General features: G+C 43.0%; 1 protein-coding gene across 5 annotated transcripts in view; it reads left to right on the top strand.

Annotated features, from left to right (window-relative positions):
• Positions 1 to 18,849, top strand: part of ARID5B (AT-rich interaction domain 5B) — a 189,658-nt gene that overhangs the window by 123,852 nt on the left and 46,957 nt on the right. Inside the window, exon 1 of one of the 5 annotated variants that reach the window (XM_059055280.2) lies at positions 18,186 to 18,576. The exons of the other annotated variants lie outside the window; for them this stretch is intronic. Within the exon in view, the coding sequence (XP_058911263.1) occupies positions 18,573 to 18,576 (4 nt within the window). The 5' untranslated portion in view covers positions 18,186 to 18,572. Of the gene's footprint in view, positions 1 to 18,185; positions 18,577 to 18,849 lie in introns of those variants that run through there. 5 annotated transcript variants of the gene reach the window in all.

Here is an 18,849-nt window from a genome sequence, read left to right as displayed (position 1 = left end):
TGAATCAGTTTCTCCATTTTACAGAGGATGAAACTAGTTGCCTGTGTGAACCATATAGTGGAAAGAGTATGTAATTAGCCTACTTTGCCCTTAGGACTCCATCCTGATCGAAAATTATTTTTCTCCACTTAATATCCAACAGAAGAAGGAGATCCCCTCGCCACAGGTTCTACCCTTGTTTAGTTGAAACATTTGACTCAATTTATAGACGTCTACGTCTCTGTAGCTTGATCATGACATTGGAATGTCAAAGAAAAAAAAAAAGAAGAGGGGAGAACACTACGAAATGAAATCTACGTTTACTGGTAAGAAGCACAGAGCATTTGGCATCAGCAGAAAGCTTAGTCTTTGATGTTGGAAAATAGAAGAGTTCTCGCTGTTCCCATTTGGGTCAGAGAAAGAGATGATGGCTCTGATAAGGTTAGTGGGTTCCAACACTGGATGTAATCATCCACGAGCCACAAGTTGTCCTGCCCTGAGGATATGCAAGTGTGAAATACACATGTCAGGAAAAATGTGGTCAGTGAGGAACTGCACAAAAGGGAAAAGCAGAAAATCCTTAATAAGACAAGTCCCAGTTATCCTGTGAGCGAGACTTTGTTATAAGATGAGACCACTTATTTATGTGAGTCAGGGGCAGATGACGGATGATAGAAGAGACAGAAGTGTGGGTGAGTAATTTTTGGTGAATCTTCTTTTTTTAAAATATATTTTTTATTGAAGTATAGTTTAATTAACAATGTTGTTTTAATTACTGCTGTGCAGCAAAGTGACTCAGTTATACATACATATACATTCTATTTCATGTTCTTTTCCACTATGGTCTATCAGAGGGTATTGAATACAGTTCCCTGTGTTCTACAGTAGGACCTTGTTGTTTATCCGTTGTATATGTTACCAGTTTTGGTGAATCTTCTTGCCTCCAGACATACAGAAGCTAACAGCCTGCAGTGTCCCTATTCTGGACAGCTGCCTAAGGAGAATATGTTTTATTTTAGGTATGGCAACGTCCTCAGTTTCAAACAATTTTTTCCCCTGTTTAAGAAAACATTCACACGATTAATACCTCTTGCATGTATTCAACAAAAGTTGCCTAGCAACCATCAAGAAGCATTTTTGGAGTGCAAAGGGTCTAAAAATGAATGAAGAGCAAAAACAGTTGAAGTTGCAGCCGAGGCGACCAGGTTTCTGATAGCAGTTTCAAAGCAGATCCTCCAGGAATCAGGCCAGGCATCCCTTAAGAGTAACAAGATCTGATCTGACATCCTTAGAGACCCACTGAAATGTCCTGTTCCTGTTGGACGCATGCAGAGAGGGAATATGTAGATACAAGAGGAACTTCTAAGTGTAGCTTGATCCACTTCTCTGCCTTCAGGCAGGACTGCCTCCTACCTAATCCCACATGGATGTGTAGGTAATGGGGTTTTGGAAAACACTTAAGAAGAAGGATTTTTATAACACCTCCTCTGGTAACCCACTTTGGTATCTTGCAGCCTTTGGACTGAGACCACTAGGTAAAGAACGTGGGTTAATCCAGGAATTAGCCTCTTTTCTTCGGGTTACTGATTTATACTAATGGTTGGCTCTCACAGTCATACCTTATTCTAAATGAAAAGAACCTAAGGGATCTTCTAGATCAGAGGTCACAAACACGGGTGCCCAGAGGTGTCAGCAGAGAACCTTGAGGGAGGAGGGCAGGTGGGGCCTATGAGAAATCAGGAAACAGTAGATACCCATGCTCTGTAAAAAGGAGCAGCTACTTTTCAGCTCCAGTCTTCTGTTGTCTTGTAGGAATATGAGCCCAGAGTTGTCAAACCTCTCAACTCTTTAAGAAAAGCCAGACATATCAATTTTTAGGTGAAAAATCTCATGATTTTTAACCGATGACAATAATTTTTAAGAAGTGTTCAAACTAAATAAACTGTGCTACCAAGGCAGATTTAGTCCATGAACCAATCTTGTTTAATGAACCTGTAATGTTATAGATGAGGAAACTGAGGCCTGGTGAGTGAGGAGACTTACTCAAATTCAGTGAATATGTGAACTCCTTAAAGTGAGGAACGGTGCTGTCTTCTCCGTTTTATTCCCAGCTGGACTAGCACAGGGTCAGGCATATGATGGCAACTCCATAAGTATTTATCAAATCAACAAATATGAGGTGTTAGAGGCAAAACCAGGACTTGGCGAGTAAGGAATCAGGACCTTAAATACTTTCTCTTAAATGACTTTATTTTCCTTCTAAGTCACCTTCACTAGCTTCTATTTAGATAGAACTTGCTCTTTTGCCAGGTTGTGTCTTGTTTAAGGCGATATTTGATTAATAGGAATGTTCTAGTGAAAATGCCAAAGGAAAAGCCCTGGATTCTATCTGGGGTTCAGCCTTCCCATAGATTTGTCTATACTGGGACTCCTACAAACAATAGGTTTTCTTGGCCTACCATATTCAATTCCATTCAGATTTTTAAATTTTTTATTTTTATTTTTTGGCCGCATCATGCGGCATGTTGGATCTTAGTTCCCTGACCAGGGATGGAACCCACGCCCCCTGCAGTGGAGGTGTGGCGTCTTAACCACTGGATCGCCAGGGAGGTCCCCAGTTCCATTCAACTTTCTGTCTATTAATTGAGCTCCTACAGTGTGCAGAGGCCTCTGTATGGTGATTTCAAGACATAGGGGATTCAGATGAGCTGGCGGCCGGGAGGTGGGGGTGAGATTTCAATGATTAATTTAGAGAATGAAGATACTTGGAGTATAGTCTCTTCTTTAAAAAATGTTTCGCCCTATTTAGGCGATACTTTACTGTGTGGCAGTTTCCTTTTTCACTTTTTGTTTTGAGATTTAACGTTGCCCCAAACATAGAATCAGTTATCACCAAGACATATTCTTCTCTTTTAACAACCTCTGGTTATTGGCTCTATATTGGAAGGCTCTGCCCAAGTGGACAACTGTCAGCCTCCAAGGAGGTATACCAGCTGTCAAGTGATCCTCCAGCTTTGATTGCACTTACTCTTTCTTCTTGGGTGCTTACCTCTGTGCTGAGGGTTCAGGTGTTTCCAGTGTGTCAGTAGCTCACCCACGAGAGAACTACTGGCCTCTTGAAATGCTTGATGTATTACTTCCATGTGTCTGTGTGTAGAATAGTAATAATAATGGCGCTCACCGTTTATCAGTGTTTTCTAGATACCAAATAATGTGCTAGTCATGTTGTCTCATTTTATCTCACTCGTAGTCTTTCTCAGTCATAATCTTTCAATCCCTTTTGGATAAATGGGCAGATTCAACCCCAGAGAGATGGACTTGCCCAGGGTCACACGGTTGTTTGGTTTGTGAATTTTATGAAGAACTACCTGTTCTCCAAGGCTCTGCCTTCTTTATGAAACTTGGGTCTCCAGCAGCAATTTTACCAACTTCACAGGCCTTCTGGAGTGAAAGGTGTATCTTTTTTCAGAAGCCAACTCTAAGGGACATTTTAGACAAAGCGGGCGGCAATTTTGAATGAGACTGTTGAATTTCAGAACAGTGTCCTTTGCTGGCAAAGATAATCAGATGTAATGTCATCTTGCAACCTCTCTGCCTGTGTGATTTCATAAAACTGGTGTAGCAGTTTATTATCATAAAATTAGTATCACATAGAACAAACCAGGGATGCAAGCCAGAAGAAATAGACAATGAATAGTTATATAAGGTTTTGGAAGCACATGTAGTAGAACACAAGCTCACTGTATTTTCTTCTCAATTGTCTGCCGTTTGTTAATGTTTCCTTTCAGCATGATTGCATCTCAGTTTAATAGCACTTGCCATCTCAGGCTTTATGGTGCCAGGCCCGACATAGTTACATCCCCTCTGTGCTAAAAATATTGCATGTATATATTCAACCGCAACCCGACATGTTTAGCTAATGGGTTACTCAGGAGCTATGCGCTTATATAATTAAGTGATGTATGTAATTTTGTGTTAACACATTTGCAATGTGTGTTTCCCTGGTGATTGCAACGCTTTGTTCCGTGTAAAGTGTGACATTTTAATTCCCGCTGAACAATTTCCTACCTTGATTTGCCTTGTTTTTGTGGCAGGGGATTATTTTGCAATCAAGATAAAAGCATTATTTATGAAATTTCTAGGCTATCCCATTACTGGGAACTTTTAACTGCAGATCAATCTCCTATTTTATTGATCTTTGTTGAAAATCTTTGTTAGAATTTACATTTAATCTCTACATTATAGATTTGCCCAGACTTTGGCCTGCAGGAACATTTTTTTAGGTAGCTTTGCAGGGATGGGTTTTCTTAAAAAAGTAATTCTCACCAGACAGTCTGCCATCTTCCCCAAGGAACTTTGTTTCTCTTAGGTGTTGCTGCCTTTTCCCCTGTTGAGGTTCTCCAATAGAGCCAGCATCACCCCCATGGGCTTGGAGGGTCTTGGCAAAAAGCAAGTCAGATTTATAGATTCACAGACAAGGCAGGTCTCTGTTGAGCATTTAACTGGTCAACAATTGCTGGGTCTCAGAGTTACACAGTGGCAAATAAAATGTGGACGTGTATTTTCCCCCCTTACTAATGGCAATTGTGACCAAGGGAAGGTACTACAGACAGGAAGGTGAACCACCAAGGACAGCCCAGACACCTTGCTGTCTTCAGAGGTATTTCTTTTCTCTAGTGGAATCAGCAGTCAGTGCAGTTTAATAAACATTTACTAGAGTCTCACTAAGTACCAGACACTGCTTACAAAACATGATACAGAGAGCCTGCAAACTTTTATTGTTCACCTACTATGATGATGCTACAGTGACTAATAAGACAGACATCATCCCTTTAGAGTCTGGTGAGGAGAGAGACTCACAGATGAATTCAATACAGGGTGATAGGTGCTAGGGTAGAAGCCTACTTGATACAGAAGTTACAGACAAAGAGTTTCCCCCACAGCTGGGGATGTGGGAGAATAAGGAAGTTTTCTAGGGGATGCAATTCCCAGTGCGAGTCTGGGGAACAGTTACAAGTTGGGACAGGAGGGAAAATGGTGAAAAAAGAAGGGTATCGTCAGAGACGGCTGGCCGGCCGGGGAGCTCGGGCACCCAGGTGTGGAGCCATGTGAGGAGCTTGGGAGACTTCTAGGGTATTTGTTACTATCGGAAGGTAACGAGGGCGCTCCAGAGCATCCCAGAGGTCTTGAATTCCCAAAGCCTTTCCGCACATGAGGAGGCCCCTTCGGTTTTCCGCCCAGCCCAGCAAAAGCAAGCAGGCGGCAGGCACCGTTGCCAAGTGCCCAGTGTTGCCCCGACGGCTTTGTGAGTGTTTTCCTCTTAGTCCCTCCCATTCTGGTCTGAGCAAACAGCTGGAAGTGTGGTGCACAGAAGTCCCGCCAGAAGGACCCACGGTCCGTGCGCTCCAAGTGAGCTTTCTCCGATGTGTGTTTTGGCATTTGAACACAGCGGGAATGTCCTTGTCAGCTCCCATTTGACTTTATTAATTGCAGTTCCTTGGAAAGTGTGTTTTAGTTATGTGGTCTTGGGACGATGGAGCTTGCCCTGCAGAGACCCAAGAGGAGGTATTCGGGGCCCATTGCAAAGCCAGCTGTTGCCAAGGCGCTGCTGCTGCTCCCCTGCAGCCAGCGGACACCAGTGTGACTCTGGGCAATTGGCAGACCCTCTGGGCCTCCCTTCCCTGATGTGCAGAATAAGGGTTTGGGCTAGATGGTGTCATAGGTTCTCCTTACTCTCTGGAATTTCATCATTCTTTAAATTACTCAAGTGAAGAATCCTACCGCCATCACAGCTCCTAGCGGCGATCTTTGGTTCCAAATACAGTAGAAAAGCCACAAACCACTTTCTGCACTTCACGTCTTGTCATGATTCTCTGGCTCCATATTTTAGGAGGCCGTCTACACTGGCACTCAAATCTAGATTTTAATTTTTTAAGGTACAAAGGGAATTGCTAAACCTCTGACTATTCCTAGAATAGATGGTGGTATGGATCAAATAATCCACTTCATTAGTACCGTCAGAGGCTGTCACCTAGCGGGCTCCTGGGTCCTTTCCAGGCCCCGCCTCCACTTCCCAGAGCCCTGAGGCTGTGGTTAATAATGTCAAAAGAATGTTTTAAAATTGCTCTTCTGTTGATTCCAAAGAGTCAGAGCCCTCACGTGGTTAGAGTCCTGGGCTAGGAGTCAAATTCTAAATTTAATTCCAGTCTCTGTGAACGTCTTCGTTCTTCACTCCCTCACCATTTTTTTGATGTTTCAGTTTTCTCATCTGCATCAGTTTTCTCATCTGCAAAATAGGCATAAGATCCCTTGCGCCACAGAAATATTTGCACATGGCTTTGTTGTACACAAGGATTGGCATTAAATTGGGGCAGAGTATCATTTTTCATTTCATAATGGGACTTAAACAAAAGCCCTTTTGAGTGTGCACCTTGTGTAAGCTCCCCTGTGCTTAAATGCTGATGAATTTCAGAGGTCAGCAAACACCGCCCCCTTTCTTCATTATAGTTTTTAAAGCTAAACAAGGCTAACTAGGGAATTCATTTTGGAATAAAAAGACATGAAAGAAAGGGTATTTCAGCTTGCACAATAGTACAAAAAAGAACAAGAATCATCATGTGTGCTAAAGAACTCACAGCTGTTTAATTTTGTAGTAAAATTACTTTAAGAACTTTGCAAATTCAAAGAGAAAACCAAACAACCGTTGTTGCAACACTGAACCTTCCACGTGTGAGTGGAAAAGCCAAGTTAAGATTAATCTGCCCCCAACCTCATATTAAAAATACAGAGCATTTTTGTTAATGCTGGTTGGAGGAGCGGCTTTTATCTAAAGAGAAGACACATAAAAGAGGGAAATGGTACATTTACTGGTAATAAGATGAAAAATAGTTTATGTTCTCATGTACTTTGCCCCCAGCTTTTTTTCTTAAGCTCCTCAGTCTGTTTTAATACCAGGTTTGTTTCCTTTTTGGGGATGGGCCTGTTAGGCAGGAAATTGTTGAAAGGCCCGCAGCAGAATTTTTATTTAAATGCTGTTTTTTAAAATTAAAATTAAATACCAAATTGGGGAACCAATTATTAGATTTGGAGTTCAGATTTTTATAAAATTTTAATTTTAGGAGATAAGGCTAAGCTCTGTACTTTAACTTCTATAAATTCCGTGTTTCCATATGTTGCCTATTGTCAGAAACAAATAAACTGTTCCTTATTTAAAAAGGAAAAAAAAAAGTGGTTTTCTTCCATATTAGGGAATTATTCAGACTTCTTTCCTTGGTTCCAAACCAGTTGGAACATCAATCTATTTTTGGTTATGAAGAAACTTTGAAAATGTAGGCATGATTTTTTTTAAGGTTCTAAATCTCCTAAAAATCAGTTTGCCACATATATAACAGTTATGGTTGTAAACACAAGGAAGTCATTGTATTCCAGAAAGACAGAGTTCTAATTTCCATATTACTAGCCCTCCCCCCTCCCGCATCCCTCTCCACATAGGAGGGCTGCTCAATGTAAATTCTAAAACATATAAAACAACATAAGGTTGTGATTTGTGACTGTTTCTGTCAAGGCTGAATGTTCTTACCTGTATTTGATTAAACTCTCTTGTTAGTTTCTGGCTTTTTAATGGTCTTCCCACCACATCACATAGATTGACCACAAGAGGGCAACCGAGAGTTTCCTTTCAGCTAACAAAGCCAGAAATGGTTTTAATATCAGCTAAGTGTTTTAACTTGCTAAGGATTTATTTCCCCGCCTTCCAGTTGCCACACATGAAGCCTCCGAGTTTCCACTAACAGCGAATAATAATCCAAATAAAGTTCTTCTGAGGGAAAATATAGACAGACTGGTGCAGACAAGAGCTTTTGCCCAAATAAGGATCCCTTTTGTGGAGACCCCACGTGTTAGATAACCATCAACTGACAGTTGGTCATGAGTTAATAATGTTGGATGCTGAAATATGCATGCCATGTGCTATAAAAGAGTTTGGAGGACAAAGACAAATACTGCTATAGTTAGATATCAGAAGCATACCAGAGGTGTGCAGACTGCTTCTCTGAATGTAGGGTGAACCTGCCAAATAATTTCATAAAAATTATTGTTATTAGTATTATACAGTAGAATGAATAAATAGTCATTGCACGTTTCTGTTGATGTTGCGGGGATTTTGGTCTTAATCTCGCTGCATGTTACTGCCTTAAATGCTATAGCAACTCTTGCCTTCTAAGAAGAGAAAATATTTCCTAATCTAATTTCTACTGCTACCATTGCTGTTCTTTTATTTTTATAATGAGAACCCTAAAAGGGGTAAGGGGTTCCATAAAAGAATCCAGGCAGGTGTGTAGCCCTTTGATTGGCATGTTATATTTGGAGAACCCTTAATGTCTAGGTATGTTTCTATGTTGCTGCTGCCACAGGAATCAAAAGGTGAGGAGGTGGAGGGGGACAGACTTTGATTCGGCAACTGTGACAAGTTATTTGGGAAGTTGAGACATTGGGCCAACTGAGTGTTGAGCAGCCATCTTCTTGGAGTGATGCCCCCTGGTCTTTTTGGTGCTAAGATTGAGAAAAGGATGTATCTCCTCTCCTGCCCCCCAGAGTTCAAACCTTTCTGTTCTGTCAACTTTTCTGGGCTTACTTACTGGAGCTCCCTTTATGTCATATTAAACCGTGGGACTTCAAGCACCTTGGCAAAGCTGTGAAGGCTGTGCCCTTGCCTTTGGGCCTGGCTGTATCAAGCCTCTCTACTTGGGGCTCCCCTGGTGGCGCAGTGGTTGAGAGTCCGCCTGCCAATGCAGGGGACGCGGGTTCGTGCCCTGGTCCGGGAAGATCCCACGTGCCGCGGAGCGGCTGGGCCCGTGAGCCATGGCCGCTGAGCCTGCGCGTCCGGAGCCTGCGCTCCATAACGGGAGAGGCCGCAACAGTGAGAGGCTCGCATACCGCTAAAAACAAACAAACAAAAAAAACACAACCTCTCTACTTACTTGCAGATGAAAACTCCATAAAGAAAAACATACGCAGACCAGGAACTTATTCAACAATTTGTGGTGTAGAAGCTTCTACTTTTCCAGTGAGCCAAAATCACTCAGAATTGATTTTCTCTTATTCAGTTTGCAAATGATTTACCTTATGCCCAGCCCATGCTGGTAGCGGGAGAGAATAACAAGTAAAATAAAATATTAGGCAGGCAGCTCTTTTTCTCACTTTCTTCCCTACCCCCCACCCAACTCCCCAAGTCTGTTGTCAAGGCTTAAAATTGGCTTTGACATCTTAGTTAAGGAAGTTAATGAAATAACATCTTCATCGGGGCCATGTGGTTACTTTGAATCAATGATTACCAGATTTGAATTTTACAAAGGAGACACCTCAGCTTTGGCAGAATTTTCAGATACTAACATCTATGCATGACTACCCTGCAAAACAGTGAATAAAACTCTAAATTGTACTGAAAGTTTGACTCATGATTTTTGCTGACTATTTTAACTTCAGATGTTAGTCTTGTTCTGTCTGCACTTTAACACACATTTCTAAGGACCTATATCTATAATTGTAACATTGAACTGTTGACTAAACCAGCATCACCCAAGAGAAGGATACTGCAAGCTATGTGTAACTTAAAATTTTCCAATAACCACATTTTAAAAGGTAAAAAGAAACAGGTAGAATTAATTTTAATAACATTTAATTTAATGCAGTATGTCCAAAATATTTCAGTATGTAATCAATATAACATGTTATTAATGAGCTATGTCATATTTTTTGTATTGTCTTGGAGATCCAGTGTGTGTTTTACACTTACGGCACATCTCAATTTGGACTAGACATCTTTTTTTTTTTTTTTTCAAGTATTTATTTATTTATTTGGCTGCGTCCGGTCTTAGTTGCAGCACGCGGGATCTTCACTGTGGAGCCCCGGGGGCTCTCTAGTTGTGTCGTGCGGGCTCAGTAGTTGCGGTGTGCACTGGCATGGCATGTGGGATCTTAGTTCCCCGGCCAGAGATCAAACCCGCGTCCCCTGCATTGAAAGGCGGATTCTCAACCACTGGGCTGCCAGGGAAGTCCCTGGACTAGACATCTTTTAAGTGCCCGAGAGCCCCATGTGGCTAGTGGTTGCCATATTGGACAGAGCAACTCTAAGCAGTCCTATAAATGTTTTGGCTTTCACTGAAATAAGTGGGAATAAATTCTAACATCTTCTGTGTGTTCTCTGTCTTCATCAGAAGATTCCTATCAGTGTCTGTCCACTGTTTCCCCACAGTGTGATACCCTCTCACTCCCCGGAGCTGAGCTCCCTAGCTCTCCCTGCTGGGTTATAAGGAGCTGACCTTACTTAGTATACCACCAGCCCCTTTCTCTTCTCCTTTTGGACCCTCACTCTACCCTGCTGCAACACACACTCTTCTCTGCCACCTGTGAGTTCCTTGGTACCACAGTAGAGCTTTTAAAGTCGTTTTCCAGTATTGTGGCTAGCAGCTCATAGAGGAGGAACGGATGAGAGAGATTTACCTGAGCAAAGAAGAATGTCTCAAAGTCTCAGACAAATAGGAACAGTCATCTTTTTACTTCTAAGTAAGAGACTATGCTACTTCTTATTTCTTTTTTCTTTTTTTTGGGGGAGGGGGTGGTGCTGCACCTGGTGGCTTGCGGGATCTTAAATTCCCTGACCAGGGTTTGAACCTGCACCCTCAGCAGTGAAAGCACTGCATCCTAACCGGTGGTCCTCCAGGGAATTCCCCAGGACTATCCTACTTCTTAAATTATTCTTTCTGAAAGGTAGAAAAACGTGAAGAGAGTGAAAAATCCCCTTTAAGTACAAATTCCTTTTGGGATCTTTTAAAAAAGAAATCGGGAACCTATTACTTGATGATCTTTTACTTTTTACTTTTCCGTGTGTGTCTGAAAAAGTGAAAAGTCTCCTAATATATTAGTCCAAGTCTGTAGTAAGTTAAATATCTCCATGTTAATCCACGTATACACACACACACACAAAAGTCTCTTTTACTTACTTCCAATGTTTTCTTTAGAGATGCAGCAAATCAGTTATCCTCAATGTTGAAAATGGAATATCTCATTTCCAAACCTGGAGAAATGGCTGAACAAGAATGTTCTATTTATACATGAGTTTAAGAACTGCTTTGATATTTACTGATCGTCGCAAGGTTATTCAATACAAAAATGTGGCTCGCACTTCTGTGCTGTCACATACAATAGTAACACCATAGAACTTATCAATCATAGACTAGAATAAACAGGTTTATTGATTATAACAGAAAAAGAGAGAGACAAAAATTAATTCTCTATGTTTAAGAGGTCCTATCTTTTTTTTTTTTGGCTGTGTTGAGTCTTCGTTGTTGCGTGGGGGCTTCCTCTAGTTGCGGCGAGCAGGGGCTACTCTTTGTTGCGGAGCACAGGCTCTAGGTACGTGGGCTCAGTAGTTGTGGCTCGTGGGCTCTAGAGCACAGGCTCAGTAGTTGTGGCGCATGGGCTCAGTTGCTCCGCGGCATGTGGGATCTTCCCGGACCAGGGCTCGAGCCCATGTCCGTCCCCTGCATTGGCAGGCGGACACTGCACCACCAGGGAAGCCCAAGAGGTCCTATCTTTATAAACTTCATAAATTACAGAAATCAAAATGTCCTTAAAAAATCATTTCCAGAGTGGATCCTTAAATAGCCCAAGAAAAAAAAAGACAAGTATCTTAAGTTAATGTTCTATGGTATTGTAGATAATCATACTAAGAAAAACGAAATCTGTTGTATACTGAATAGTTTTCAAAAAATGGAAACATGAGTTATTTCAAAATCTTAAGCAAGAGTACATAGTGAGCATTGAGACAACACACTTGTTCTAATTGTAGGAGTTTTGATGCAGGTTTTTTTTTTCCTCAACATCCAGCAGGATCTTCATTAATTGAGGGGTCGGGAGCTTGGAAATGGCTGGTGGGTACCTGGCCTCTGGGGAGCTGAACAGCAGGAGAAATGAGTTGCCAGGTAGATGTGAAAGTGAAGTTTGAGCCCCGATAGCATTTCAGAGTCCATTTTTTGGTTTGGCTGGGTTTGTGACTTCTCCACAAGACTTTGCAGCTGGCGAGGAAATTGACCCTTTGTGCACAGCCTGAGCACCTCCCTACACGGTGCTGCCTCCTGTACCTTAAGATCCAAGCTAAGCCCTCAGGTAGCCATGCTGCCCTGATGTCTCTCTACAAAATATTTGGAATTCTAAGGCCAAAGTCTTTCCACAGGCTCCTGAGGCCATGGCCTATGGACTTCATTACCCCAAAGACGAATAAGCATTTGCAGGGCAGCTCTAAGCCAGCCACCAAAGTCCTGAAGGGGATCTTTCATCTGAGATGGTTGAAAGGATACTGTGATGATGGTTGGAGGATACTGTGAGTAGCCAGAACAGACCAAAATTTGAAAGGCCTGGCATTGACTTCAGTCTCCTTCCCCTTTTCCAGAATTCTCTCCTTAAAGAGTCAATCCACTGAAAACCTAGAATCTCTCCTCACTCTAGACCTCAATTTAGCTCCCCAATTTCCCTCTTACTCTGCAAGTGGTAGTGAAAAGCAATTATAATCCCTTTCTTCTTTGCCAGCGCCCTTTTAGACAAGCCTATCGTGGACTTCTAGAACATTTCTGAATTCCTTTGGAATTCCCTACATCATTTTGAAATGATACAAGCTAACATTTGGCCATTTAAATTTGTCTCCCTCCTCAAGACACAGAGGGGAAGTAAAGATAGAGATCTGCCCATCACTGCTGGTAAAAACTGACTAAAAAAGAGGCTTGATTGTGTATTAATGGCAAGAATGCATGGAGTCACATGCTTTCAAACCAATTAGCAATACAGATGAGCTAGCAAGTCAAGTTCCATTTATAGGCTGGGGGAAGGGGAGAAGTAAAATAATCTGTGTTGTTAAGTGTTTCTGAGAAATGAAGACCTCCAGGGCAGAGAGAAGGCGGATCAGGAAATAGCTATGCAAATCACATGCCTATGAAATTACTAAGACTTTGATCAGAGGCATTAACAACTGCTCCAGCATTGGCAAGTACGAAACAAGGAGTGAGTAAGACAGGGCATATTTGGAAGGCATTACAAAAGTGTTTGCTTACATGGTTTGTTGAGCAGTCAATGAAGTCCATGGCTGTTTTGGACTTAAGTTGCCCGACCAGTCCAGGTATGACAAATGCAGTGATACATTCCACTCTCATTAGTGACTCTTGGGGATCTCAGTGACAAAGAGCCAAAGTAGCTTGACCTCATATAAAATGCCTGCTTCATTTTTTTTTTTTTTCCCCCACACTCTTTCTAATAACACTACCGCTCACCCTTCCACAGGTGGTGGGAGAGGACCTGGATTCAGTGAGAGCATGTAGTTCATTGGAAGTGCTAAATTGTAGTTAATAGGCACGGAGGTTGAAGCAACATCAAGGTATGGCTTGGGCTAAAGCAACCTTGGAAACTCAAAGCAGCCATGACATCCAAAGTAGTGAGTGACCATTCCCCTGGGGCACACCCCTTGGTCCCTGTTCAGGGCTGCCTCGTCTTGGTGGCATTTGAGAGTGAGGGCATTTGAGGCTGGCTCTGGTCTCAGCTTGCAAGTCTGGACTCATCTTTTTAATGCCTTCATTTGAGGAAAAAAATTACTCTTAAAAAGGAAACTGTCAGAACAATGACAGAAAATGATAACACTCTTGAAGCTTTTTTTTTTTTTTTTTTTTTTAAACTGTGCCTATTGCTTTAAAGTCATCATTTAAGTTAGCAAACCCCTCAGGATGGAATTGTGCTTGTTAATGGCCCCGGTGTGTTCATCTCTCAGACAGCACAGTTGCTTCTCAAACATTTCTGCTGCGTGTGGGAAATTATTTATAGGCGAACAGAATAAAAGTAAACTTGCATGTTCTTAAATCTGTATGTAATTGATTCTTTGTGAATTCATGGAAAGATTCAACCACTTATCAGACGCTGAGTACCAGCGGCTGCAGTTTTCTGGCCTTGCTCTGTGAGGTGTGGAGCAGGGAGTATATGGAATGTAAACCGTGGATCTGAAATAAAATTTCAGGGAATCACTTATGAATTTAAAAGTAAAAATGTTGGCTTTCAGTTAAAGCCAACATGAGAGCTGAGAGCTTCTGTTTATCTTTTCTTTTTTTCCAAGTATTTGAAACCTGAAATTCTGTAAGAGATTATCTGTGAAATGCCTTTCTTTTATTACACCCATAAATTTCAGGAGTGGCTTTGATCAAGCCTTGTGCCATTCTCGGTTTCTAAATCTTTTACTCATACGTTAATAACTTTAAAAACACTCATCCTATTTTTGTTGTAGTGCAAGAGGAAGTTTCTAAAGAGTCAAAAGGGAAACATTGAAAATAGAACACAATAAATGATAACTAAATTAGGATAGGTTTGTGGTTTTTTTCCCCCCAGCAGGAGCAATGCTCCATGCTGAAACTTGCCAGAGTATTTTAAGATTATTGTCTGTAAAGACAATGTACCAAAGAATTCAGATGCTCAGAGGAAAGGCATTAAAGAAATGCAAAGTATTATCAGTAATACACACTATGCATAGAACAATGTTTGCCAGTCCATAATACTTCAGTCGGTGGTGTTTAGTTTTCTGACTTGTGTTTAGTGTTTAAGGGCACACACACAACTTGCAAATCAAATGAGTTAACACTCTGCCAGCTTCCTCTAGGCATTGACCCTGGGGGTCAAACTCTTAGGAAAATGATGCCTGGTTTTCCATTCCCCTAATTCCAGTCCCTACCGACAAGCAAGTCCTATCTCTGAGTGGAAGCTCACAAAGAATTTCTCGAGAGAACATGTTGCTGTGCTGGCAACAAAATCCTCTGCAAAACGAGAAGAAAGAGTTGTTAACTGATGAGTCAATCCAGCTTTTATAGCAGTTTATCTTCATGGCGTTTCCAAGAGCATAAATGTTATAAAAAAAAAAAAAGAGAGAGAGAGACGGTCATGACAGGAAGAACACAGTAGGAAAAAAACAGGAACATTTAAGCCAAAAGCAATTTACTTTGCCAGTAACTGGTTACATTTCCTTTGTTTTATTATTATTATTGCAAGATGAAAGTTTCCCACACCTGTGCTGCCCTGACACATAACTTGTCAGAACCCACAGTGAAGTAAATTACGTACAGGAACGCCTGCAACTCTGAGCTTCTAGACTCTTTAAGAAAAACAAAACAAAACACAAAGCATGTTTTGCTATACTGTTTAAAAAAGAAAAAGACTGTGATTCAGTAATAGTTGAAGGAGTTTTTAAGAAAAGGAAAAAACAAAACAAACACATGGGTCAGATGTCAAAGTAGCCTGGGGCACGGGTGGGTGCCGATTCTCCTGGGATTGACGCCTAGAGACATAGTGGTGACGTCACAACGGTGAATACTTGTTAATTTCATGGCGCTGAGTAAGAGGAACAGATGGGCAGTCAGAGAGGGAAGGTAGATCTTTCACCGATTAGGCAGAAGGGTCAGTCAGTGGCTCACTGCAAGGGGGTAATGTACTTGGTGCTCTAAGTTTTATTGGAACTCTGTGACTTAACTGATGGGGACCCTGCTCGCCTTCAGGGATGCCTGAGATGGGCTGCAGCGCCCTCCTGCTGTGTGGTATTTGAGAGCTTTTTCATTTGGGGAAAGCTCCCTGGAGACCGCCAGCCCAAGTTAATAATACAGATACCTCATTATGAGACACAGTGTGTGTGTGTCGTCTGTTAGAGAGAAGTTCCTTAAAGCAGGGGCTCTGGATATAATGTCCAGTTGCCTCGGTTGGAAGCCATCTGCTACCACTAACCAGTGGTAGGACCTAAGACAAAAGTAATTTCACTCTATCTCAGTTACCTGGTCTGTGAAATGGGGATAATACTTGTGCCTTCCTGTTGGCTTGTTTTGCGTTTTAAATGAGTTACTGTATGCAGAGTGCTGACTGGCAAGAAAAAGTGCTCCGTAAGCATCAGCTATTATTATTATTTGTGAATAATATTGAAAACATTCGTGCAAAGAGCTTTTTTTTTTTTTTTTTTTTGTGGTACGCGGGCCTCTCACTGTTGTGGCCTCTCCCGTTGCGGAGCACAGGCTCCGGACGCCGCAGGCTCAGCGGCCATGGCTCACGGGCCCAGCCGCTCCGCGGCACATGGGATCTTCCCAGACCGGGGCATGAACCCTCGTCCCCTGCATCGGCAGGCGGACTCTCAAGCACTGTGCCACCAGGGAAGCCCCGTGCAAAGAGCTTTGACTGAACTCTCTGAGCCAGGCCAGGGTTGGCCAGTGGATATACACACATATCAAAGTAACTGTGCATTTATTACTTCACACTAAAATACACTACATGTATTTTTTTGAAGTAGAGCTCACCAGAACCAGGTATGCTATCAGTAAATGTATTGCTGGCTTCCAAGAATGGCTTTTCTTTCTTTTTTTTTTTTTTTTTTGCGTTACGCAGGCCTCTCACTGTTGTGGCCTCTCCCGTTGCGGAGCACAGGCTCCGGACGCGCAGGCTCAGCGGCCGTGGCTCACGGGCCCAGCCGCTTCGTGGCACGTGGGATCTTCCCGGACCGGGGCACGAACCCGTGTCCCCTGCATCAGCAAGCGGACTCTCAACCACTGCACCACCAGGGAAGCCCCAAGAATGGCTTTGTTGGTAGAGGGTGCTCTCATCTAAAGCACGGGAGCTGGTGTGCTTCTGGAATTTTAGGATTTGGGTTCTCTCAGGAAGTGTGCGGCCCTTAACTGGCAAGGAGAGGGCAGGTTTAGGTTGGTCCAGGGCAGCTAGGAGGAGGTGGGGAAGAGTTAAAGGCCAGAGCCACGCCCCCCCTGACCCCACCACACCATAAAGCATTTGTTTTCATTCATCCGACTAGCAAATGATTTGTCTTCTTGATCCTGTAGGGGAAAAAAAATGTAATCTGGGGAAAAGAATATTTGCTCTCCTCAAAAGCCAGCCTTTCGGTCCCAAAGATTCACCTGGGGTCTTGTGGATCCAAAAAATCTCCAATTGTATTATGGGGGCTCCCACCCCATACGGAGTCTACGGAGTCCTGCACGCTCCATTCCCCCAGGACTTTGAACGTCTGCTCATCAGGGCATTTGTTCATTGCATGTGGGACAGTCATGGTCCCACTGAGATGCCAGATACAATTACCCTAAGCAGGAACCAAAGGCTGTAGGTTTCCTGTCTCATTTCCCACAGCAAACTCAAGTCACTGGTGTGTGCTCCCAGAGCTCACAGGTAAGCAGGAAAGGTGAGTGCCGTTTTTCAGGTGCCCAGTGTGACGGGCATACATGTGGTCAGATTGGCGGGCCCAGCTCTTGACACCAAGGAGGCCTTTGTGGGCACCCGTATTTCCACTAGTCACTTGATTATGCAACAGTATATTAGGCAGTGCTGCCCCTGGATGGATGCTGGGGCAGAGAAAAATGAATCTAACATGGGCCTGCCCTTAAGGACTCTCCAACTAAGCTATGAGACACAGTTAAAGTATAAATAATACAGTGATACTTTCCATCAGAGAAGGTCAGAAAAGAAGTTCAGAGGGGAGGCTAAAAGAGGTATTTGAGTTTGAGGCTTTAGTGACTGGTGAGGTTTACCTAACCATACCTGAAACATCAGTGTACTTGCCTTTCTTAGGGACAAAAGCCTTTTTCTCTTGATCAGATTCCACTTAGAGTTTAAGTTTGTGCGACCAGACTATTAGGTGTTAAGTCTGTTCTAAATTTGCAATTCTCAGAATTTGCTGGGGAAGGGCATGTGCCTCTCTGGGTTCTGAAAGCAGCTCAAAGAATGGAGAAAATAGACCCGATTTGGGTTATTGTCAGTTCCCGGAACCCTTGCCTTTATTCAAAACAGCCTGTTCAGTGCAAGTTCTCTCTATCTAAAAGGCCTTTGGGATTTGAAAGCCTTTCTGGAAATAAATGCCTTTTAGGTTTAAATGCTTTTTGCCAACATGTTAGGAAGGAAAGATCACAGTAACAAGTCTTAGAACAGAGGCAATATTGTTTTCTTCCCCTGAATGAAATGCCTCAGACCTACCCCAAGTTCTGTGGGTTTCTGTCAGCTTTCTGCTCTGCTATTATTTTGATAAGGGACTTGAAAGTACATCCTTCCCTCGCGGTCATTAAAGTCTGAGCCCTTGGGTCAGTTGTGGAAACACTTCTGTGCTACACTGCGTCCTCAAACCAAAATGGTCCCCGCCCTGGCTCCAGGCCGAGCCTGGAAGGAAGGTGGCATCGGGCTCCGACAGGGGAGCAGGAGGCCAGGATCCACAGAAGAGGCCGGATGAAATCACCAACCCCGTGCGGTACTCTCTGAGAGAGGCAAGCCCTGCCTGCCAGTCTGGCAACTCAAGCCAAGTCCTCGGAGCTCATCCCACACACCCCGGGCTAGTCACTGCTGTGTGTTTACATGAGTAATGGAGCTGCCGGGGGAGGGGAGTTGTAAGCAGAGCGCTGAGCCTCGCAGCTCGCATTCGGAGGGAAGCTGACATCCACACCAAGTCAAGTCGAGACTTCAGGGACACAGGGCCGGGAAGCAGTCACATGCTGTAGCTTTCAGGAGCACAGACATCATCGGGCAGATGTGTGTCGACTGGAATGGGTAATCGCCGCTTTCTCTTTGCTTGATTTTTTGTTTGTGAGTTTGTTTACCTTTGATGATTCCAGGCTGGCTTTCTGTGATGGACTTTCAGACAAACGTTTTGGGGAAATGAGAGGAGAAAGGGATTTGGGAAGGGGGGGAGTCTGAGCCCCAGAGCCACTTTGTAAACTTTTGCCTGATCGTAAAGGCAGCTCTGCTTTATTGTGCTTTGTCAACAGCAAGACTGTTACCCACGGTAGAAAATCAAATTAGTGGGATTAATTGTGTTTGTTA

This window comes from Kogia breviceps, chromosome 2 (genome assembly GCF_026419965.1).
Source record: "Kogia breviceps isolate mKogBre1 chromosome 2, mKogBre1 haplotype 1, whole genome shotgun sequence".
Taxonomy (NCBI): Eukaryota; Metazoa; Chordata; class Mammalia; order Artiodactyla; family Physeteridae; genus Kogia; species Kogia breviceps.
Note: the sequence above shows the minus strand (reverse complement) of the source record. Positions and strands in the feature narration are given on the sequence as shown.